The 26066-nt window shown below is 48.8% G+C and overlaps 1 protein-coding gene across 1 annotated transcript in view; it reads left to right on the top strand.

Moving 5' to 3' along the window:
• Window positions 1–582: 582 nt before the first annotated feature.
• LOC148524684 (inactive hydroxysteroid dehydrogenase-like protein 1) overlaps window positions 583–26066 on the top strand; it is a 32935-nt gene continuing 7451 nt past the window's right edge. Inside the window, exons 1-3 of the mRNA XM_088471972.1 lie at window positions 583–844; window positions 1280–1725; window positions 23670–23897. Of these exons, the coding sequence (XP_088328098.1) occupies window positions 583–844; window positions 1280–1725; window positions 23670–23897 (936 nt within the window). The remainder of the gene's footprint in view (window positions 845–1279; window positions 1726–23669; window positions 23898–26066) is intronic.

The following is a 26066-nucleotide window of genomic DNA, read 5'->3' as shown; positions in this document are numbered from 1 at the left end:
ACAGAGATCGTTCCAGCAGATATGACAGGATACTGCTCGTGCCACTGAGCCAAGAGAACCCACAGGAACGCTATAGTCGGCGAGGCAGCAAAGGTCCGGTGAGTACAAATAGGAGGATCATCCAGTCAGATTGTGCTATGGACAGTACGTGACCTCCTGAGGCGTGCCGAGCGTCTAGCACCTGAGGAGACCGGAGCAAACGCGTCATGCACAGGTAAATTTCCGGAGGGAGACAAGTCGTCACTGCGACTTGTAACATGAACTTTTCTTGCAGGCACTACAATCTTGTACATGCAGTTGCTGAATGGTTAAGCATACCCACCAACTGTACTGCTTTGGGCAGGACATCCTGCTTTTTGGCAACTGTCCCGTAGGCTGCAGTGTCCCGTGGGGGGTAAAGGTTGGGCAACACTCTCAGACCTCTGCTATCCTACTCAAATATCCAGAAAGAAATATGTACACATATATTTTAATTGATTTTAGGGATTTGAGAAATAGTCTGTTACATTATTTACGTATATAATCAATTTGTTTTCTCAGTTGGCATTTTGTAAATGTAAGTACATATTATTACTATTTCAGATGTCATGGTCAAGTTTCTACAGAGCCATGGTGGTCGTGACTGCAATAGCCTTATTGCCAGCCTTATTGCCTCTTTGTCATGATGTCTTGTACTCCTACAATCACAAGGAGATATTGGCTATTCTAGGAGCCTGGTACATGGTGTGGAAAGCTTTCTACATCCTGCGCGGTGGTTACAGCTTCATCAGACAATATGTTTCCCCGTGTCTTCTCAGCAGGACCCATCATCTCTCGCAATATGGAGAGTGGGCCGTAGTCACTGGTGAGTGCCACAATTGGATGGACCACATCATTGTGCATTGTGCTGTATAGTTTATATATTACCGTTGGCACATGACATAGATAATAGGATTTATGACCATAAACTGTATATTTAAACCATTTATGACCATAAACTGCAGATTTTTCTATAGCTTTCAATAACTTTACAGTTAACTGCAGTCAATGCCATGTACAATTTCTTTCTTTATTGTTATACATGGAATGTTATGCAGGATAGAGCAGAATAAGCTGAGACTGGACCAAAAGCCAATTAAACTAGACAAAAATAGATCTGTAACTGAAAGGGCAGGGGAACAAGTTGGGTGCACAAATATAATATGGCCAGAGGAGCAGAGCAAAAAATATCACACAATGGCAAATTGTGCACAATGATGGCATCCATTTCATTATTAATTTGGTTCTGTTTATGCCCCAGGAGCCACAGATGGAATTGGTAAGGCTTATGCGGAGGAGCTGGCGAGCCACGGTATAAACATCATCTTGGTCAGCCGTAATATAGAGAAGCTCCAGAAAGTGTCTGAGGCCATCACTGGAAATTATGGAGTGAAAACTCGTTACATAGTGGCCGATTTCAGCCAGGGCCGTGAGGTATATCCGGCCATTAGGGAGGGTCTGAGAGATGTGGATGTGGGTATTTTAGTGAACAATGCCGGAGTGTGCTATGAGTATCCACAACTTTTTAATGAGGTTCCAGAAGACAAAGTGTGGGAGATCGTCAATGTCAACATTGCTGCAGCCATAATGATGGTCCATATAGTGCTCCCCGGCATGGTAGAGAGGAAGAGAGGAGCTATCATCAATGTAGCTTCTGGAGCATGTTTGAAGCCTGCGCCTCTATTCACTATATATGCAGCCTCTAAGGTAATAAAATTTATTTACTGTAACTTTGCACAAGATTTTACCTGTTCATAGGTGGTGAAAACTTTTTGCGACTTTATGCCATGTAGAATTTGCACGTGCCGAAAAGCGGGTTATTGCGGCTAATAGGATATGGCCCTAAGTGTCCAAACTTTTTAATTCTCTACAGGTGTGTATTTATAATGGGCCCACACTGCACACCCTGCACCCATACTAATTATACTTACCTTTCCGCAGATTCTGGTGTGCTACTTAGCACTCAAATGGGGGCTGTGCATGGCCCCTCTCCTCTCTTAAAACACCCCTGATTCTCTAAGCTTCTGTGATTTTATTCATTAACACATTTGATGTGTAGTATTTTGGTATATGTGCTCTATTTCAATCCTTGACCTTGAACTATAATTTATCCAGTTACATGTTTTTTTTTTCTTTTCATTATGTGAATTAGGTTAATATACTGCTAATCCTATGTGGAAATAAGTCTCAAGGTAAACAGCAGTGTATGTACAGTGACAGACACATATTGGGGCTGCAAACAAAAATCTGTGAGTCAGCAGGCACCGTAAGTGTGGAATAATAGCGCCAATTGAATTCCCACTAGAGTGAGAATGGCTCGCAGGACCCAAATCGCACCTAATTGGATTGACCCCATGATGTGGATATCCCCAGGACATCCAGATAAGAAGCTCAAAGGTGTCGGTTCCGGAGTGAACACAGTGTAGTTCCCAGGGCCAGATTAAGGCTTGGGGGAGCAACTAAATTGTGGGGACATCCTCCAATAAAATTGACATCCCACAGTGCCCACATTTGCTAAACAGCAATACCACCCAGCTATATACATTAATACTAGGGGTGTGCACCGGCCACTTTTCGTGTTTTGTGTTTTGGTTTTGGATCTGGATCTTTCTTCGTGTTTTGGATCTGGATTGGTTTTGCCAAAACCACCCTTCCGTGTTTTGGGTTCTGGGTTTTGTGTTTTGGATCTGTATTTTTTTAAAAAAAAGCATAAAAACAGCTAAAATCACAGAATTTGTAGGTTTTTCTGCTCCTATGCTATTATTAACCTCAATAACCTTAATTTCCACTCATTTCCAGTCTATTCTGAACACCTCACACCTCACAATAGTGTTTTTATGTCCAAAACGTTGCACCGAGGTAGCTGGATGACTATGCTAAGCGACACGAGTGGGCGGCACAAACACGTGACCCATCTAGGCGTGAAACTGCAGTGGCAGACAGGATGGCAGTTTGAAAAACTAGGCCCCAAACTGTACATAATGCAAAGAAAAAAAAGAGGTGCAAGATGGAATTGTCCTTGGGCCCTTATGTGTCCTCCCACCCACCCTTATGTTGTATAAACAGGACATGCACACTTTAACAAACCAATCATTTCAGCGCCAGGGTCTGCCACACAACTGTGGCTGAAATGATTGGTTCGTTTGGGCCCCCACAAAACAAGCTGGCAATTAATGTGTCCCTGCACAAACTGGCTCTATGGAGGCAAGATGTCATCCTCATCCTCCACATCCACCGATTCCTCACCCTCTTCAGTGTGTACATCCTCATCCTCACAGAGTATTAATTCGTCCCTGCAGGAACCACAGGTCCCTCTGTACGTTCTGGAGGCTGGTCTCCCTGGAAGAGTTGATAATTCATTTTATGAACATCATCTTCTCCACATTTTGTGGAAGCAACCTCCTACGCCTTTCGCTGACAAGGTTCCCGGCTGCACTAAACACTCTTTCGGAGTACACACTGGAGGGGGGGCAACTCAGGTAAAATAGAGCCAGTTTGTACAGGGACCTCCAAATTGCTTCTTTTTCCTGCCAGTACAGGTACGGACTGTCTGACATGCCTACTTGGATTCTGTCACTGATGTAATCCTTTAACAGACAGACGCACGCTTGTCGCTGCTGCTTTGAGGATTCAAGTGCGGCTACAGCCCACACAATTCACAAAGACAGAAAAAAAAAAAGAATATTTTTATTGTTTGTGGAGCACACTTTGAGGGTTACACCACCCTTTAACAGTCAGACGCACGCTTGTCGCTGCTGCTTTGAGGATGCAAGTGCGGCTACAGCCCACACAATTCACAAAGACAGAAAAAAGAAGAAGAATATTTTAATTGTTTGTGTAGCACACTTTGAGGGTGTCACCACCCTTTAACAGACAGACGCACGCTTGTCGCTGCTGCTTTAAGGATGCAGGTGCGGCTACAGCCCACACAATTCACACAGACAGAAAAAAGAAGAATATTTTTATTGTTTGTGTAGCACACTTTGAGGGTGTCACCACCCTTTAACAGACAGACGCACGCTTGTCGCTGCTGCTTTGAGGATGCAAGTGCGGCTACATCGCACACAAGTCACAAACACATTAAAAAAATAGTTTTTTATTTTTTGGAGTACTTTGAGAGTTACACCACCCTTTAACAGACAGACGCACGCTTGTCGCTGCTGCTTTAAGGATGCAGGTGCGGCTACAGCCCACACATTTCACAAAGACCGAAAAAAAAAGAACAATATTTTAATTGTTTCTGTAGAACACTTTGAGGTGTCACCACCCTTTAACAGACAGACGCACGCTTGTCGCTGCTGCTTTAAGGATGCAGGTGCGGCTACAGCCCACACAATTCACAAAGACAGAAAAAAAAAGAACAATATTTTTATTGTTTGTGTAGCACACTGTGAGGGTGTCACCACCCTTTAACAGACAGATGCACGCTTGTCGCTGCTGCTTTAAGGATGCAGGTGCGGCTACAGCCCACACAATTCACAAAGACAGAAAAAAAAAAGAACAATATTTTAATTGTTTCTGTAGAACACTTTGAGGTGTCACCACCCTTTAACAGACAGACGCACGCTTGTCGCTGCTGCTTTAAGGATGCAGGTGCGGCTACAGCCCACACAATTCACAAAGACAGAAAAAAGAAGAAGAATATTTTTATTGTTTGTGTAGCACACTTCGAGGGTGTCACCACCCTTTAACAGACAGACGCACGCTTGTCGCTGCTGCTTTAAAGATGCAAGTGCGGCTACATCGCACACAAGTCACAAACACATTAAAAAAATAGTTTTTTATTTTTTGGAGCACTTTGAGAGTTACACCACCCTTTAACAGACAGACGCACGCTTGTCGCTGCTGCTTTAAGGATGCAGGTGCGGCTACAGCCCACACATTTCACAAAGACCGAAAAAAAAAGAACAATATTTTAATTGTTTGTGTAGCACACTGTGAGGGTGTCACCACCCTTTAACAGACAGACGCACGCTTGTCGCTGCTGCTTTAAGGATGCAGGTGCGGCTACAGCCCACACAATTCACAAAGACAGAAAAAAAAAGAACAATATTTTAATTGTTTGTGTAGCACACTTTGAGGGTGTCACCACCCTTTAACAGACAGACGCACGCTTGTCGCTGCTGCTTTGAGGATGCAGGTGGAATCTAGACGGGATTTGGAACCGAGGACACACTACCTCCATCAATTGTCTAAATCCCACTGCACTAATGTCGGATACCGGACGCACGTCTAACACCAACATAGCAGTCAAGGCCTCAGTTATACGTTTTGCTTCAGGATGACTGCTGTCGTACTTCATCCTCATCGCTAGGGACTGTTGGAGGGTCAATTGTTTAGTAAAAGTAGTGATGTTCCTACTTCCTCTCTGGGATGATGAACAACTCCCAGCAGCAGCAACAGCACTAGGAGGAAGTGGTTCTTGATCTTTCCCTATTTTATTTTTATCGGAGAAAGTTTGGTCCTCCATTTATGTTATATTGATATATATACGTGCGGCTAAAACGCACACAAACACAGAAAATATTTTTTTATTTTTGCTGGAGAGTAGTGCACTTTGTGGGTTACACCACCCTTTAAGAAATGAGCCAGCCGGCTCTTTACTTATGGGACACAGGCGCACGCTTGGCGCTGCTCCTTTGTTGATGCACGTGCAGCCACAGTGCACACAAGTCACAAACACAGAAAATATATATTTTTTTGGTTTGGAGTGTACTTTGGGGGTTACAGAACCCTTTAACGGTCAAGCCAGCCGGCCCTTTACTTATGACACAGGCGCACGCTTGGCACTACTTTGTTGATGCACGTGCGGCTACTGCACACACAATTCACAAACACAGAAAATTATTTTTTTTTTGGTTTGGACTGGAGTGTACTTTCGGGGGATACAGCACCCTTTAACGGTCTAGCCAGCCGGCCCTTTACTTATGACACAGGCGCACGCTTGGCACTACTTTGTTGATGCACGTGCGGCTACTGCGCACACAATTCACAAACACAGAAAATATTTTTTTTTTTGGTTTGGACTGGAGTGTACTTTCGGGGGTTACAGCACCCTTAACGGTCAAGCCAGCCAGCCCTTTACTTATGACACAGGCGCACGCTTGGCACTACTTTGTTGATGCACATGCAGCTACTGCGCACACAATTCACAAACACAGAAAATAATTTTTTTTTTGGTTTGGACTGGAGTGTACTTTCGGGGGTTACAGCACCCTTAACGGTCAAGCCAGCCGGCCCTTTACTTATGACACAGGCGCACGCTTGGCACTACTTTGTTGATGAACGTGCGGCTACTGCGCACACAATTCACAAACACAGAAAATAATTTTTTTTTTGGTTTGGACTGGAGTGTACTTTGGGGGTTACAGCACCCTTTAATGGTCAAGCCAGCCGGCCCTTTACTTATGACACAGGCGCACGCTTGGCACTACTTTGTTGATGCATATGCGGCTACTGCGCACACAATTCACAAACACAGAAAATAATTTTTTTTTTGGTTTGGACTGGAGTGTACTTTCGGGGGTTACAGCACCCTTAACGGTCAAGCCAGCCGGCCCTTTACTTATGACACAGGCGCACGCTTGGCACTACTTTGTTGATGAACGTGCGGCTACTGCGCACACAATTCACAAACACAGAAAATAATTTTTTTTTTGGTTTGGACTGGAGTGTACTTTGGGGGTTACAGCACCCTTTAATGGTCAAGCCAGCCGGCCCTTTACTTATGACACAGGCGCACGCTTGGCACTACTTTGTTGATGCATATGCGGCTACTGCGCACACAATTCACAAACACAGAAAATAATTTTTTTTTTGGTTTGGACTGGAGTGTACTTTCGGGGGTTACAGCACCCTTAACGGTCAAGCCAGCCGGCCCTTTACTTATGACACAGGCGCACGCTTGGCACTACTTTGTTGATGCACGTGTGGCTACTGCGCACACAATTCACAAACACAGAAAATAATTTTTTTTTTGGTTTGGACTGGAGTGTACTTTCGGGGGTTACAGCACCCTTAACGGTCAAGCCAGCCGGCCCTTTACTTATGACACAGGCGCACGCTTGGCACTACTTTGTTGATGCACGTGCGGCTACTGCGCACACAATTCACAAACACAGAAAATATTTTTTTTTTTGGTTTGGACTGGAGTGTACTTTCGGGGGTTACAGCACCCTTAACGGTCAAGCCAGCCGGCCCTTTACTTATGACACAGGCGCACGCTTGGCACTACTTTGTTGATGCACGTGCGGCTACTGCGCACACAATTCACAAACACAGAAAATATATTATTTTTTTAGCACTTGGGGGGAGCACCCCTGATGGACAGAGCACCCCCTGGACAACACTTCAGCACCCCTTTAGGACTGGGACACTGCACAGGACTTTGGAGTGGACACAGCCCCTATGGAGAACTGACTGCACAACACAGTCCAGCCAGCCCCTATGGACTTTGAAGTAGTGGACACAGCCCCTATTAACAACAGCAGCACAGCACAACACAGCCAGCCCCTATGGACTTTGAAGTAGTGGACAACAGCAGCACTACACTACACTACACTACACAGCCCTAACTCCCACCCTCCCTCTTCACTGTCCACAGCCGAGTGAGAAAATGGCGCCGACGTGTGTACCTTATATAGGATCCAAAACCCGCGAGACTCGGAAGGCGGGAAGATGACGTTTTGCCTCGATTTCAGATCCGAGTCAGGCGGGAAAAGTCGAGCCTGACTCGGATCGGACTCGGATCGGGGGGGCTCGGGGGGGTTCGGATTTCAGAAATCCGAACCCGCTCACCCCTAATTAATACCCATTTCCAGGACACATTAACCTCACTCCATCCAACACTAAGAAACACATTCACTTCTACCAGCCATCAAAACATTCACAAGTATCAGAGCCAGCCCTAGCCAATTCGGTGCCCTAGGCAAAATTTTGGCTGATGCCCCCTAGCATTATTATATATATATATATATATATATATATATATCTCTGCATGTCTCAGCCTCCCCCCCCAGCCCCAGTGTGTGTCTCAGCCTTCCCCCACCAAGCCCCAGTGCATGTCTCAGCCTTGCCCCCTAGCCCCAGTGCATGTCTCAACCTTCCCCCACCCAGCCCCAGTGCGTGTCTCAGCCTTCCCCCCCAGCCCCAGTGCGTGTCTCAGCCCCCCTCCCCAGCCCCAGTGCATGTCTCAGCCTTCCACCCCCAGTCCCAGTGCGTGTTTCACCATCCCCCCCAGCCCCAGTGCATGTTTCAGCCTCCCCCCCAGCCCCAGTGCGTGTCTCAGCCTCCCCCCCAGCCCCAGTGCGCATCTCATACTTCCCCCCTAGCCCCAGTGCGTGTCTCAGCCTTCCCCCCAGCCCCAGTGCGTGTCTCAGCCTTCTCCCCCAGCCCCAGTGCGTGTTTCAGCCTCTCCGCCCCAGAGTGTGTCTCAGCCTTGCATCCTCCCCATCCCATACCAGTGCAGCTGCCGCCACTTACCTTGGCTGCTTCTTCTCCGCGGCTCCTCTCGATCCTCTCCTTCCGGCAGCCCGGCCCCTTGTTATGACACGGCGTGCATGATGTCACGCGCGCCGTGTCATAACAAGGGGCCGGGCCGTGGCGGGTGTCTGTTATGTTGGTGGAGCCGGAGCGGCCGAAGCGGGCCCACTCCGACTCCAACCATTTAAGTAATGGGGACCGGGACGGCGGGCAGCAGCACTGTCGGATGCAGGCGGCCACGGGCCCCTGCACCACAGTGGGCCCCGATGCAAGGCACCAGCTGGTTCCGCCCCTGTCCTGTAGCCAGAATGAGCTTCTGTGCAGAAGCTTATTCTGACCGGTCAAAGTCACCTGACCGGCTGCCAGGTGCGCTGCCAGATCGGAGCGGAGCTCCGATCGCGGCAGCTGCATGTGGGAGGCAGCAGCAGAGCCTTGAATGTCCCTAGGCATTCAAGTCACCCCTAGGCATTAGCTTATTATGCCTATGCCTAGGGCCGGCTCTGACAAGTATTCATTAATCATTATACCCCCAGAACCCATTAACCCATTCACCCATACTAGGATGCCATTAGATAATTAATTTGCTTGACAAAACCACTGCTTCTCAAACTCAAATGCCTTTTTAGAGCTGCTATATTCAGAATCTGGATTGTTGCCTACCTTACATCTTCACCAGGTGACTGTACACAAGATCTGCTGCTATTGTCTGGGCCTGTGGCCTGAGCAGACCTCCGCTACTGCCTTCCAGTGATCTGCTGAGTATACTGTGACAAACGCTGGCAGGTTGGCACTGGCCCTCAAAAGAGAACTAGGCAGCCATGAAGGGATGAGGAGAAGGGCCTCAGAGGATCATGCAAAGAGGAGTGCCCAGGGCTCTCCTATAAATAAATCCACATGGTATACAGTATGTACTGTATATATGGGAAGCAGCTGTGTGCAGCTCCACAGAAGCACTAACAGGCACATAGGTCGTGGATATCTCAGGGGACACAACATCACACTGCCCACAACCAAAGAAGGGGCCAGATAGAGGGAATCTTCCTGCTCCATGGAGGTAGTAAGGAATGTGAAATCAGCGTTGCCTGGTGGTCTGGTCAGTACTTACTGTATGGCCAAGAGAGGTGGCAGGGAGGAAGCCTGACCATATGTGACGGCGAGCATGAATATTCGCAGCCGAGATGAGCGGCTCATTTCTTGTACCAGGGATCTGTTGAGGAGGAGCAGAGCCCACACAGTTTGGTTTGGTAACTTGTGCACTGCTGGGGAAGTTTAAGAACTAATGGGAGCACCAGCCCTGAGCAGGGGGCGGAGCCGGAAAGACTGGTAGTCAACACTCTGACTCAGCGGTAGAGCTGTTATGCATTGCATGCTTTGGCTGTCCTGAGTCAACACACCTCAGCTCCGCCTCCACTCCTATCCATTCAGCAATTCTCCTGATTGGTCCCAGTATCTGCTAACCCTCTCATGGCGGCCCCAGCACAGCTGCATCAAGGACTATGCGGCTGGTGTAATATCGACCGAAAAAGCGTCAAAGCAGGGTGCAGACCAGTCCACCGCTGCACGGCAACCACTATATCAACTATTACAGGGTCAGACCGATGCTGTGTGGGGGCCCCAGGTCGACCACCCCTGTCACCCCCCCCCTCTTAATCCGGCCCTGATAGTGCCCTCCTTTTACCCTCCAGCTATAAATGGAAAGTCCAGGTCCCAACAGCTCCACTGTGCATTATTCCCCACTGTACACAGAATGATGCACAGATACAACATAATGTATCATGATCAGGATGTATCAGGTGTGTGACATGTGTATAGTGATCAGGGTGTATCAGGTGTGTGACCCGTGTATAGTGATCAGGGTGTATCAGGTGTGTGACCCGTGTAAAGTGATCAGGATGCATAAGGTGTGTGACATGTGTATAGTGATCAGGGTGCATCAGGTGTGTGACATGTGTATAGTGATCAGGATGCATCAGGTGTGTGACATGTGTATAGTGATCAGGGTGCATCAGGTGTGTGACATGTGTATAGTGATCAGGATGCATCAGGTGTGTGACATGTGTATAGTGATCAGGATGCATCAGGTGTGTGACATGTGTATAGTGATCAGGGTGCATCAGGTGTGTGACATGTGTATAGTGATCAGGGTGCATCAGGTGTGTGACATGTGTATAGTGATCAGGGTGTATCAGGTGTGTGACCTGTGTATAGTAATCAGTGTGCATCAGGTGTGTGACCTGTGTATAGTGATCAGGGTGTATCAGGTGTGTGACATGTGTATAGTGATCAGGGTGCATCAGGTGTGTGACATGTGTATAGTGATCAGGGTGCATCAGGTGTGTGACCTGTGTATAGTGATCAGGGTGTATCAGGTGTGTGACATGTGTATAGTGATCAGTGTGTATCAGGTGTTTGACCTGTGTATAGTGATCAGGGTGTATCAGGTGTGTGACATGTGTATAGTGATCAGGGTGTATCAGGTGTGTGACATGTGTATAGTAATCAGGGTGTATCAGGTGTGTGACATGTGTATAGTGATCAGGGTGTATCAGGTGTGTGACATGTGTATAGTAATCAGTGTGCATCAGGTGTGTGATATCAGAGTAACCTGTGTAAAGTGATCAAAGTGTATCAGGTGTGTGACCTGTGTATAGTAATCACTAATCAGTGTGTATCAGGTGTGTGACATGTGTATAGTAATCAGTGTGCATCAGGTGTGTGATATCAGAGTAACCTGTGTATAGTGATCAATGTGTATCTGGTGTGTGTTATCAGAGTAACCTTGAATAGTGATCAGTGGGCCTGATTCAGACCCGGTCGCAAGCGCTGAGTGCTCGCAACCGAGTCAATGTTTGCCCACTGGGCATGCGCACGACTGAGCCGGCTCCATCGTGCGCATGCGCGAGACCCGGCTAGCGACGGATGCTCCATCGCTCCAGGTCTCGCACCAAAGGGGGCGAGCTGTCGATGGTGATTGACAGCTCCCCCATTTGGTAGGCGGACAGGGAGGGTTGCTGGCCAAACGGAGGCGTTCCTGAAGGAACGCCTGCCGTTTCGGGGTGGCCCCACTGACATCACCAGTGATGTCAGTGGGAGAGCTTCCGGCTCTATTAGAGCCAGAAGCTCTCTGGGGCTTGCGGCCACGAGACCCTACCACAAGGGTCTCGTTGCAAGCCCGATGGTCGCGATGGTCTTGACCATCGCGACCATCAACCTGGCCGCTCGCTATAACTGTGGGTGGTCACCCACAGCTATGCAAGCGGCCAGGAGGCCGACCAAAAAGAAAAAACGCCCTGATTCAGAGCGAGCGCTCGTTCAGAGCGTCCGTCTCTGAATCAGGCCCTGTATGTGATATCAGAGTGACCTGCGTATAGTGATCAATGTGTATCACAGAGGCGTCACCGGTTCTGGTGACACCCAGTGCGCACTCTGGACCCCCCACCCCCCCCCTCGAAAAGGCTGCATTTCTCGTAAATAAGGAGAATGTCACACTGCAGCACCCGGCTCCTGTCACAGAGGAGCCGGCATTTTGGTGTCACCCCCTCCGAGGGGAGAGAGCGCGGGAGGAGTCCATAGAAGCTGGTGACTATATGCTGCTCTGTCCTGCTGAACATGCATGTCATGGGTCTTTGGGCACTGCGATCTTGCAGGCTGGTCTATGCAGATTGTTTTTAACAGTGATGTACGTAATTGATTGCTATTTTTAATACCTAAAACTTTAATACATTACATCAAATTTTAATACTTACATTGTGTGCTCCTCATTTTTAGCTAGAACATTTGAGTACCGGCTGGGTGAAGCCTGTTTAGACGAAAGCAGCACTTGGAAGTGACTATAGTTTCCTTCATCTATAGTAAATATATATATATATATATATATATATATACAGCATGTGTGTAGACAAATATGTATATTTATATATCCATATTATAAGGGCACAGTCGTGCCTTTATATTAAGGCTGCATCTAGAAACACGGATTTCTCCATAGAGAATTCTGAAGGGGGGGCAGGGTGTTTAAGGGGCTACACCTCAAAAGCTATTAGAGGTACGGATCTGAAATTCGGCATGGCCGGGTAGAACTGTCACTGGGTGCTGCATGCCAAATTTCAGGGCAAAAACATAAAGCTCCAACTGTCACATTTTTCTGACATGCTCACGTAGGAACCCCTTTCTGCTTTTCTCTATGGGGGATTTTTGGGAAGGCATAACTCAGGGTAGGGGGGCAAATTTAGACTTGGGTTTTGTTTTATTAGGTAGCCAGGGTACGTGCTTTTTGGGTTCAGGTAAATGAAAAAGTTACAGTTTTTAAACTATTACCTCAAGAATGCGCCATTATAAAGATAGGACTTTTCAACTTGTTGCGCAGCCGCAGTAGGAGCCTCCAGCAGGCGGTGTATGTACTGTGGCTTCACCTGGGTGTACAATCATGGCTGCCTTTTAGCCCGAATAGATGTTCCCTGATGCTGATTTTTCCTGTTCCTACTGCTGCTACTGGTGCGGGTAATGGGGCATACACTCAGCCGTTTGTGTGGGGTCCGGACAGAGAGGTGATGAAGGCTCCTTGTCCCCAGAGCTGACACTCCATTCCTGTTGGGTAGTAACTATTTCCCCTTCATGGAACGGACCCACCTACGTCAGATAAGACGGCGAGCATGGGGGCGTGGCTTGCAGTGTGACATTTGAATCGGGGTGCGGCTTGCCAGGACTGTAATTATTCGTACTCCAGGAGGTGCCTAGCAATGACAGCGGAGACTCCGGGTCTATACAGGGCCAGGTCTGATGGGCCGGAGAGCTGAGAAAAGGGCCCCCACCGCACCCTGCCAGGGGTCACAGGAGCCCAGCACCCCCGCTGAGTGACCCCAGAGCACCGCCCACAAGGGGACCCTGTTTCCAGGGAGAGAGTGGGTGATGCCGGAGATCTGAGATGCCCTCCCCTCAGTAGCGCCGGCACCCTCCCGCCCCAGCAGCCGCCCTATGGGGGGGAAGCAGAGCTCGGATTCCTGCTCCCGGGCACAGTTCCCCGGGGTGTCCTCTGATGACTCGGCCGTGCTACCGGCCTCACACTTCGGACATTACCGGCCAGGCGGTGCCATGGGTCTGCGTAGCCGCTCGGTGAGCTCTGTGTCTGGCCTGGATCCCCCCGCAAGCCGGCCTCCCCTTCGGCCTCTACCGGGCTGGGCCCAAACCCGGCAGAGGAGGTAGCTCCAGTGCTGAGGAGAGCCGGGGGGCCTGAACCTGGGTCCGTGGGCCTCCCTCACCGACACCCTGCAGCTCACCCCGAGGTGGATCAGAGCACAGAGCGGTGACTACCCAGGATGCCCTGTACCCACAACCACTGAGTGTGTGTGTGACACCCTGTACCCCCCTACCCCTGTGTGTGTGTGTGACACCCTATACCCCCTACCCCTGTGTGTGTGTGTGTGACACCTTATACCCCCTACCCGTGTGTGTGTGTGTGTGTGATACCCTGTACCCCCTAACCCTGTGTGTGACACCCTGTACCCCCCTACCCCTGTGTGTGTGTGACACTCTGTACACCCTACCTCTGTGTGTGTGTGACACCCTGTACCCCCCTACCCCTGTGTGTGTGACATTCTGTACCCCCTACCCCTGTGTGTGTGTGTGACACCCTGTACCCCCTACCCCTGTGTGTGTGACACCCTGTACCCCCTACCCCTGTGTGTGTGACACCCTGTATCCCCCTACCCATGTGTGTGTGACACCTTGTAACCCCCTACCCCTGTGTGTCACCCTGTACCCCCTACCCCTGTGTGTGTGACACCCTGTATCCCCCTACCCCTGTGTGTGTGACACCTTGTAACCCCCTACCCCTGTGTGTCACCCTGTACCCCCTACCCCTGTGTGTGTGACACCCTGTACCCCCAAAACCTGTGTGTGTGTGTGACACCATGTACCTCCTACCCCTGTGTGTGACACTCTGTACCCCCTACCCCTGTGTGTGTGTGACACCCTGTACCCCCTACCCCTGTGTGTGTGTGAGACACCCTGTACCCCCTGGCCCTGTGTGTGTGTGACACCCTGTACCCCCACTGCCCCTCTGTGTGTGTGACACCCTGTACCCCCCTGCCCCTGTGTGTGTGAGAGACACCCTTTACCCCCTACCCCTGTGTGTGTCACCCTGTACCCCCCTGCCACTGTGTGTGTGACACACTGTAGCCCCTACCCCTGTGTGTGACACCCTGTACCCCCTACCCCTGTGTGTGACACCCTGTACCCCCCCTACCCCTGTGTGTGACACCCTGTACCCCCCTACCCCTGTGTGTGACACCCTGTATCCCCCTACCGCTGTGTATGTGTGTGACACCCTGTACCCCCTACCCCTGTGTGTGTGTGTGACACTCTGTATGTGTGTAACACCCTGTACCCCCTGCCCCTGTGTGTGTGACACCCTGTACCCCCCTACCCCTAGGTGTCAAACCCTGTACCCCCCTACCCCTGTGTGTGGCACCCTGTACCCTCCTACCCCTGTGTGTGTGTGACACCATGTACCCCCCTACCCCTGTGTGACACCCTGTACCCCCTACCCCTGTGTGTGTGACACCCTGTACCCCCTACCCCTGTGTGTGTGACAACTTGTACCCCCTACCCCTGTGTGTGACACCCTGTACCCCTACCCCTGTGTGTCACCCTGTACCTCCTTACCCCTGTGTGTGTGTGTGACACCCTGTACCCCCTACCCCTGTGTGTGTGACACCCTGTACCCCTCTACCCCTGTGTGTGACACCCTGTACCCCCTAAACCTGTGTGTGATACCCTGTACCCCCCTAACCCTGTGTGTGTGACACCCTGTACCCCCTACCCCTATGTGTGTGTGTGTGACACCCTGTACCTCCTACCCCTGTGTGTGTGTGTGACACCCTGTACCCCCTACTCCTGTGTGTGTGTGACACCCTGTACCCCCTACCACTGTGTGTGTGTGACACCATGCAACCCCTACCCCTGTGTATGACACCCTGTACCCCCTACCCCTGTATGTGTGTGACACCCTGTACCCCCTACCCCTGTATGTGTGTGTGTTAACCTGTACCCTCTACCTCTGTGTGTGTGTGACACTCTGTACCCCCTTACCCCTGTGTGTCAAACCCTGTACCCCCCTAACCCTGTGTGTCAAACCCTGTAACCTCCTACCCCTGTGTGTGTGTGACACCCTGTACCCCCTACCCCTGTGTGTGTGTGACACCCTGTACCCCCTACCCCTGTGTGTGTGACACCCTGTACCCCCTAACCCTATGTGTGTGACACCCTGTACCCCCTACCCCTGTGTGTGTGGGACACGCTGTACCCCCTACCCCTGTGTGTGACACCCTGTACCCCCTACCCCTGTGTGTCAACCTGTACCTCCTTACCCCTGTGTGTATGTGAGATACCCTGTACCCCCTACCCCTGTGTGTGTGACACCCTGTACCCCCTACCCCTGTATGTGTGTGACACCCTGTACCCCCTACCCCTGTATTTGTGTGTGTTAACCTATACCCTCTATCTCTGTGTGTGTGTGACACCCTGTACCCCCCTACCCCTGTGTGTCAAACCCTGTACCCCCCTACACCTGTGTGTGGCACCCTGTACCCTCCTACTCCTGTGTGTGTGACACCCTGTACCCCCCCTACCCCTGTGTGACACCCTGTACCACCTACCCTGTGTGTGTGACACCCTGTACCCCCTAACCCAGTGTGTGTGACACCCTGTACCCCCTACCCCTGTGTGTGATACCCTGTACTCCTACCCCTGTATGTGTGTGTGTTAACCTGTACCCTGTGAGTGTGTTAACCTACCTCTGTGTGTGTGTGACACCCTGTACCCCCCCTACCCCTAGGTGTCAAACCCTGTACCCCCCTACCCCTGTGTGTGGCTCCCTGTACCCTCCTACCCCTGTGTGTGTGTGACACCATGTACCCCCCTACCCCTGTGTGACACCCTGTACCCCCTACCCCTGTGTGTGTGACACCCTGTACCCCCTACCCCTGTGTGTGTGACACCTTGTACCCCCTACCCCTGTGTGTGACACCCTGTACCCCTACCCCTGTGTGTCACCCTGTACCTCCTTACCCCTGTGTGTGTGTGTGACACCCTGTACCCCCTACCCCTGTGTGTGTGACACCCTGTACCCCCTACCCCAGTGTGTGACACCCTGTACCCCCTACCCCTATGTGTGTGTGTGACACTCTGTATGTGTGTAACACCTTGTACCCCCCTGCCCCTGTGTGTATGTGACACCCTGTACCCCCCTTCCCCTGTGTGTGACACCCTGTACCTCCTACCCCTGTGTGTGACCCCCTGTACCCCCTAACCCTGTGTATGTGACACCCAGTACCCCCTACCCCTATGTGTGTGTGACACCCTGTACCTCCTACCCCTGTGTGTGTGTGACACCCTGTACCCCCTACCCCTGTGTGTGTGACACCCTGTACCCCCTACCCCTGTGTGTGTGGGATACGCTGTACCCCCTACCCCTGTGTGTGACACCCTGTACCCCCTACCCCTGTGTGTCAACCTGTACCTCCTTACCCCTGTGTGTGTGTGACACCCTGTACCCCCTACCCCTGTATGTGTGACACCCTGTACCCCCTACCCCTGTATGTGTGTGTGTTAACCTGTACCCTCTACCTCTGTGTGTGTGTGTGACACCCTGTACCCCCCTACCCCTGTGTGTCAAACCCTGTACCTCCCTACCCCTGTGTGTGGCACCCTGTACCCTCCTACCCCTGTGTGTGTGTGACACCATGTACCCCCTACCCCTGTGTGTGTGTGACACCCTGTACCCCCTACCCCTGTGTGTGTGACACCCTGTACCTCCTACCCCTGTGTGTGTGTGACACCCTGTACCCCCTACCCCTGTGTGTGTGACACCCTGTACCCCCTACCCCTGTGTGTGTGGGATACGCTGTACCCCCTACCCCTGTGTGTGACACCCTGTACCCCCTACCCCTGTGTGTCAACCTGTACCTCCTTACCCCTGTGTGTGTGTGACACCCTGTACCCCCTACCCCTGTATGTGTGACACCCTGTACCCCCTACCCCTGTATGTGTGTGTGTTAACCTGTACCCTCTACCTCTGTGTGTGTGTGTGACACCCTGTACCCCCCTACCCCTGTGTGTCAAACCCTGTACCTCCCTACCCCTGTGTGTGGCACCCTGTACCCTCCTACCCCTGTGTGTGTGTGACACCATGTACCCCCTACCCCTGTGTGTGTGTGACACCCTGTACCCCCTACCCCTGTGTGTGTGACACCCTGTACCCCGTACCCCTGTGTGTGTGGGACACGCTGTACCCCCCTACCCCTGTGTGTGACACCCTGTACCCCCTACCCCTGTGTGTCAACCTGTACCCCCTAACCCTGTGTGTGTGACACCCTGTACCCCCTACCACTGTGTGTGTGACACCCTGTACCCCCTACCCCTGTGTGTGATACCCTGTACCCCTACCCCTGTATTTGTGTGTTTTAACCTGTACCCTCTACCTTTGTGTGTGTGTGACATCCTGTACCCCCCTACCCCTGTGTGTCAAACCCTGTACCCCCCTACCCCTGTGTGTGGCACCCTGTACCCTCCTACCCCTGTGTGTGTGTGACACCATGTACCCCCCTACCCCTGTGTGACACCCTGTACCCCCTACCCCTGTGTGTGTGACACCCTGTACCCCCTACCCCTGTGTGTGTGACACCTTGTACCCCCTACCCCTGTGTGTGACACCCTGTACCCCTACCCCTGTGTGTCACCCTGTACCTCCTTACCCCTGTGTGTGTGTGACACCCTGTAGCCCCTACCCCTGTGTGTGTGACACCCTGTACCTCCTTCCCCTGTGTGTGTGTGACACCCTGTACCCCCTACCTCTGTGTGTGTGTAACACCCTGTACCCCCTACCCCTGTGTGTGTGTGACACCCTGTACCCCCTACCCCTGTGTGTGTGTGACACCCTGTACCCACTACCCCTGTGTGTGTGTGACACCCTGTACCCCCTACCCCTGTGTGTGTGACACCCTGTACCCCCTACCCCTGTGTGTGACACCCTGTACCTCTACCCCTGTGTGTGACACCCTGTACCCCCTACCCCTGTGTGTCACCCTGTACCCCCTACCCCTGTGTGTGTGTGACACCCTGTACCCCCTACCCCTGTGTGTAAAAAAAAAAAAAATTTCCCACAGCGGAGCTGTCATTCAGGTAGTGGTGTCCTTAGAGGACACTTCTAATGTCCGTGGGACCGGGTAATTTGTTTTTTTATTTTGCCAAGACCCAGGATTTGCCTACTTTGGAATGAAGAGGACAGATCTACACATAGGAGGAGGTGAGTATGGAATTTTTATTGCAGGTACACCTTTGGATTACCTACTGGAGAAGAGGACAGATTGGCTTTAGGGATACTAGGTGAGTATGTGAGATAGTGTGTGTGCATGTGTGAGTACATGTGTGTGTGCATGTTTGTTTTAATAAAATTATACTTTTCTACGGTGTGTGTTGTGTGTTTTATTAATATTGCTTTTGTTGTGGAACTACAGCTACCAGCACGCCCGTAATGCACCGCATTCTGGTACTTGTGCTTCTCCAAGTGCCAGCATGCAGGGGAGGCTTGCTGGGAACTATAGTTCCACAGCAAAAGCCAATATTTATAGTTTCAAATGCACCACACTTGACATAATCAACCCAGCACCCACCGCCCAGGGGTGCTGGGGATAGCCCCGGGCTATCAGCCTTGGGTGCCCTGAGGAGGGAAACCCCTTTATTGGGGGAGGTCCTCAACTCCCCAGGGATCCCCGGCCTGGGCTGACTAGCAGTCAGGGGTGATGCTGCGGCTGGGGGCCTGGTGAAAGAGCTCCCCTGGCTTTGGCATCACCCCCCCGCTAGAAGGAGTCCGGTGCTGGTTCTGGGAAATACAGGGGGGCCCTATGCATTTTTTTCCCCCTGTATTTCCAGAACCAGCTCAGAGCCCTGTGCTGGTTGCGCTAAATACAGGGGACCCCTACGTCATTTGTCCCCCATATTTTGGCAACCAGGACAGGTTCTGAAAAGCCTGGTGCTGGTTGTGCTTAATACAGGGGACCCCTACGTCGTTTGTCCCCTGTATGTAGCACAACCAGTACTGGGGCTCCAAAGCCTGGCGCTGGTTGTCTGCTAGGGGGTGGGGCTAGCTTTTTATTTTTTTTCTTACACATTCAATTTTTAACAGATGCATAGATGGATCTCACTGCATTTGTGCATCTGTGACTTATTGATTTGATTTTCTCAGGTGCATACACACTACCAGTGAGCCCTCTGTCGCCCACTAATGCGCCTTTGCACTGCACCGCTGCCACTGCTCTGCACCACCGCTGCTGCCACTACCCCACACGCCTACAGCTGTCTCGCACTCTGCACCTCCCAAACCAACCTCCTGTGTGCTGTCCCCTCTTCCACCTGCTTTAGTGTACCATTTTGTTGCCCTTCTCCCCTGCAGGTGGCCCGGTTTGCTCATCCAAACCCTGATAGTTAATACATTTTTTAAAAAGCTATGAAATTCCATAGACAAAAACCTTACTGTTTCACATGTCCCATTAAGGCTGCTTAGACATGATCTGAAAATTCACAAAACCTATTGATTTTCTGCCACTCAAACTTCAAAAAGCAATGAAATTACGATCATTAAGGTTGATGGCTTAATGGACGTGTTCCTTGCACAATACAGATATGGTATGCCATCACACCCTGTGGTTAACTTCAGATTCAGCACTCTCACAGAATGAGATTGCTGTCACTCACAAAATTGTGGAGCTGCTAATTCATAGAATTGTGTGCTCATTGGAATACACACATGCAGTCTATGGAACTGAGGTCAAAACAGAAAATAGAGCTGTGTGCAAATGGGATAAAAGTGGTGTGGATGGGGGGAGGAGACACAGCAGCGTGGATAGGTGAGACACAAAGGCGTGTAGAGGAGGGAAGGTTAAGCAGTACAGAGGGGGGGCAGTAGCCAAAGTAATGCAGATGGGTGGAAAACAGTGGTGCGGATGGGAGGAAACAGTGGCACGGTTTGGGGGGACAGCAACGTGGATGGGGGGAAGGGAGTGGCATGGACATGGGAAGACAGAGCAGTGCAGATGGATAATGACAGATTGGTGCGGATAAGGGAATAAAGACTAACACAAATAGGAGAACACACATCCATAGGGATTGGGGAAGACAGATTAGTGTGGATGTGTAGGAAGACAGAGTAGTGCGGGTGGGGGGAGGAGACAGAGTTGCACAGTTGGGGGGGACAGAGTAGTGCAGATTGAGGAAGAAAGAGTGCCACAGAGGAAAGGAAGACAGCAGCGTGGCTTAGGGGAAGGCAGGGGTGCAGAAGGATACAGAGTTACACGGATGCAGGGCAGTGCAGATGGAGAAAGACAGACAGATTGGTGCGGATGAGAGAACACAGAATACCATAGTTCGGAGACCACACAGCAGCAGGAATTGGGTTAGACAGATTGGTGTGGATGGGCAGGAAGACTGGGTGGTGGGGGGAGACAGTATGATATTTTTAAAAATAAGGGAGCTGAACATATATTCTAAATTAGATAAATGTATGCAGTGAGAAGGATGTTGGAAGCCAGTGACATTGTTTTGGTGATCAAATGGGAAGATTGTGGGCACTGAGTGGGATGTGGGAGCCACATAACTGCTTAAACCTCAGTTGCATAGACTGCATGTGTGTATTCCAATGAGCACACAATTCTGTGAATTAGCAGCTCCACCATTTTGTGAGTGACAGCAATCTCATACTGTGAGAGTGATGAATCTGCAGTTAACCACAGGGTGTGATGGCATACCATATCTGTATTGCGCAAGGAACACGTCCATTAAGGCGTCAGCCTTAATGATCATAATTTCATTGCTTTTTGAAGTTTGAGTGGCAGAAAATCAATAGGTTTTGTGAATTTTCAGATCATGCCTAAGCAGCCTTAATGGGACATGTGATACCGTAGGGTTTTTTGTTATGGAATATATTTATATTTGTATATTTATTTATATATGACCAGTTATAGGTTCTCTCACTTACGAAAAAGCATGCCTCTGAAAAGATATACAACACACTATGCTGTGTATGCAGCACTAGTCATGCCCCCCATCACTAGTCACACCTCCGTATCACATGGTGGGTAACACCCCATGTGGCAGCACAAAATAGGCCCTTCTTAAATGTCAGCTGCAGGCCCATGTAAATCTTAATCTGGCACTGTATATCAGACGTGTGATATTTGACTTGTATATAAGGATCAGTGTGTGAAGTTTCTGTAACCTGTGTATATGGATCAGTGTGTACAGTAACCTGTCACCTTGACATTGCTTCAGAAACCTGGACAATACATTGGAGAAAATCTTGTTGGGTTTGAGCTGAATTTTGCTTAACTTAATGGAAAATATCATGTCCAGCACTCTGTTTAATTACCTGGTTTGGTGATTATCAGTGATATTTTTTATGTCCTTATTAGTATACCATATGCTTTTATCTGTTTAACTGTAATCTGCTCTTCCCAGTTAGAAGAAATGTCAATAATACTTGAATTATTTATATTTATATATTATTGTTATAGCCTCTTACTAGTGTCATGGTGATAATATAGCTTCACCAGCTTGACATCACCAGATGTAAGTTGACCTATTATTTGGACTGTGGGCCTGATTCAGAGTTGGGAATAGAGAGAGAGATAGCACTTAACTGTGTACCTGGACAAACCATGTTGCAATGCAAGGGCTATAATACATATTATTTTCTTTGCATGTAGGGTAAATACTGGCTGCTTTTACATGTAGCCCACAAATACTGCACAGCTTTATTATTACTCTACAATTTAGATATCAATTTGGACACCTCCCTCCCAAATCTAAATCTCTCTGCACATTTTAAATCTGCCCCACCTGCAGTGCAGCATGGTTTCACCAAGATGATCAGTGAGAGAGATATCTTTTTCTATTCCCAGCTCTGAATCAGGACATGTGTGTTTACCCTGGTTTGTGTGTATTGTGTGGTGTACTGGGTCTTGATTACACACACACTCTAGAGCACCTTACACAGCAGTGCTGTGTCTGCATATGCATTTTATTCATAATATTATGCAGTGTCCTTGTGGGATGGCCATGACACTCCAGCTGATGTCCATGGCTGGTTACACTCCTTTATCTGTTTTCATTTTCAGATTTTTTTTAAAGAAAACATACATCCTGATTTTTTTAATTTGAAAGGGTAAATTAATGCTAAAACAAGAACCACAATGTTTCTCTTTGTGGTCTTTGCAAAAGAAAAGAGAATCACATTTGCCTACTTTATATCACTTTATTGAAGTTTCAGTTAATAAAAAATAATTATTGACAGTTTGGTTTCATTTTATTTGACATAAAGTAACATACATAAGTAACAAGACTAATGGTATTTTCGGGCAAATAAAAATAAATGCAATGTCTTCTGAATAAACAAGGTATAATTTCTGGGATCGGTATGAATGACCGATCAAATCAAATCCCGACGCCGGAAGACCGGCAGCAGTGAAGATCCCAACAACTAAAAAGGTAAGTATAATTAACCCTCTCCCCCTCTAAACCTAACCCTCCCTTAGGGGTGCCTAACCCTTACCTCCCCCCTTAGTGCCTAACCCTAACCCCCCTGTAAGTGCCTAAACTTAACCCCCCGTACCCGCAGCTAAACCTAAGTCTCTCGGCGGGGTGCCTAACCCTAACCTCCCCCTGGGGTGCCTAACCCTAACCTCCCCTTCCCCTAGCCTAACCCTAACCCTCCGGGGGGATGCCTAACCCTAAGTGACCCCTGGGAGCCCCTAACCCTCCCGACGGTTGTCGGCGCAGACCTCCCGGCTTACCTTCATTCGGTATGCCAGATGTCGGGCTCCCTGCTTAGAGATAATGATAGGTGGCGGGATTTCGGCGCCTATCATTAGACCCCTGCCGGGATTTGGCAGTCGGGAAGCCGGCGGTCAGCATTTTGACCGTCGGCTTCTTGACTGCATCCCTAATTTCTGTGGGTACTGCATGAAAACAATTCTGATATTGATGTTGGAAAGTGACGAGTACAAATACAAATTGGTTCTGCACAGAACCCTCAGCAGTGAAAACCTGTTTGGAAATGTTACACTACATGTTTATATTGATAACAGTTTTGATTATTCTATCTTCTATGTTTTTTGCAGACTTTCTTGGATTATTTCAGTCAGGCTCTGCATTATGAATACGCTTCCGATGGAATTTTGATTCAGAGCATAATTCCCTATTTTGTGGTTTCAAATATGACAAAATTTAGCCGTCATCTTCAGAGGGGATCTGTGTTAGTTCCCACTGCAAAAAATTACGCACATCAAGCAGTGAGAACCATAGGGGTGTCTCGGAGGACATCAGGACACTGGTCCCATTCTATACAGGTGAACATATATTTTAGTAAAAACAATGTTCAAGTTATAAAGCATGATATTGTTGTTGAAAGTTATTATTATTCTCACATATTTACAGTGTATAGCACAGGGGCGTTTCAAGAGAGGAGGGGGCCCATGTGCAGACTCAGTGCGGGCCTCCTCCTCTCTCTGGCGGTCCCGCAGTGCTGCACTGGCAGTAGATTCTGGCTTAGTGCGCATGCGCGGATCTCTGGGAAAATGGATCCCGCGCTGTCTTCCCGGGGACAGTGGCACTGTGCATGCACGAGTCACCAGGAAAATGTCCGCCGCAATTTTCCCAGCAATTCTTGCTGCTCAACAGCGCTGGATCGGAATGGAGATAATAACCCCAGTACTGTGAGACATCACTGCTTGCCACTGTGCCACCAGGTTATCCTAGAGCTACAGTAATGAGACAACATTATGGGGTACAGCAATGAAACTAAATATAAACAAAGTATGACAAGCAAGTTCTAAATATCAAAGGAAGACAAGTTAGCAATGTACATTAACAGTTTCATACAGTTGAATCCTAAAATACACAAACATTTCTATAGCATAGAGAAGAGAGAATGATGCCTTAGCATGTAGATATGAAATACTATAAGTTCAAAATTTCTAAATAATAATATTATAATATGGCAGATATTCTATGCTAAAAAAACAACTTAAATATATATATTTTCAATACTTTGTTTTATAAAAAGTAGTTATACAGTATTGAATGGCTTTGTTCACTGCAGCATTCCGGCCACAAAAAATCTAACTACCGCCTGAGTGCCACACTTGGAGAGTTATGTGGGACTCTACGATGTCATTTACTAACAGTCGGTTTTGGTTCTAAACCAAAATCAGCGGTAACTGACGGGCATAGACAGTGTGTTGCTGTCTAAAAAAAACTATATTTACTATTTGTCGAATTGCAACTTCAATTAGAACCAGGCATCGATATCAGTCAATTTTCCCTGGAGTATTTGCCATAAGTTTTGACCATTCAAAACAGCAAATAGAAGTAAAAAACCTGTATTTGATCTTCGCTATTATTTATTTATTTTTTTCATCAATAATTTTTATTAGAATTTTAGTCCGTGAACCACGGAAGGGTAAGAGATACAGAGATCTACACTATTATTAAGATGTCAATAACTGAGTAAATATATATTGTTTATGTATTTTTGAATAAATGCTTCAAATAAAATTATTTATAAAAAAAAAGGACGTAAATAACCGACCATAATACCATGGCAAAAGTGCCCAAACAATAGACCTTACCGTGGCAGGCGAGTTTAAAGGATGATCTGCACAGGTCACTATGATCTGTGCAGGCTTCATTAGGTTTAAAAATGGATGGAGTTTCCCCCCAAATCAATAAACGGCCTGGTCCTCAAAACAGTGTGGGGTTCCCCCCTACAGTATGTATATATAGCGCTTCTGTGTCCGCTAGATCGGGTCTTAGTTTTTATTTTTTTGCCAAGCCCCCTGTATGCCTATTGAAGAAGAGGGCAGACCTGTGTCATGGTGTAGATAAGTATGTAGTGTGAGTGTGAGTGAGTTAATGTGTAATAAACAGTTAAAATAATTGGTGTCTGTGTCTCGTCTTTTTTATATTCTTCACAGTGGGGGTACAGCGTTTCTATTAGGGGTGTGCACCGGCCACTTTTCGTGTTTTGTGTTTTGGTTTTGGATCTGGATCTTTCTTCGTGTTTTGGATCTGGATTGGTTTTGCCAAAACCACCCTTCCGTGTTTTGGGTTCTGGGTTTTGTGTTTTGGATCTGTATTTTTTTTTAAAAAAAGCATAAAAACAGCTAAAATCACAGAATTTGTAGGTTTTTCTGCTCCTATGCTATTATTAACCTCAATAACCTTAATTTCCACTCATTTCCAGTCTATTCTGAACACCTCACACCTCACAATAGTGTTTTTATGTCCAAAAGGTTGCACCGAGGTAGCTGGATGACTATGCTAAGTGACACGAGTGGGCGGCACAAACACGTAACCCATCTAGGCATGATACTGCAGTGGCAGACAGGATGGCAGTTTGAAAAACTAGGCCCCAAACTGTACATAATGCAAAGAAAAAAAAGAGGTGCAAGATGGAATTGTCCTTGGGCCCTCCCACCCACCCTTATGTTGTATAAACAGGACATGCACACTTTAAC

Source organism: Taudactylus pleione, unplaced genomic scaffold, assembly GCF_031769625.1.
Source record: "Taudactylus pleione unplaced genomic scaffold, aTauple2 ptg000117l, whole genome shotgun sequence".
NCBI lineage: Eukaryota > Metazoa > Chordata > Amphibia > Anura > Myobatrachidae > Taudactylus > Taudactylus pleione.
The sequence above is the reverse complement of the archived record's forward strand: the minus strand, read 5'-3'. Positions and strand labels throughout refer to the sequence as shown.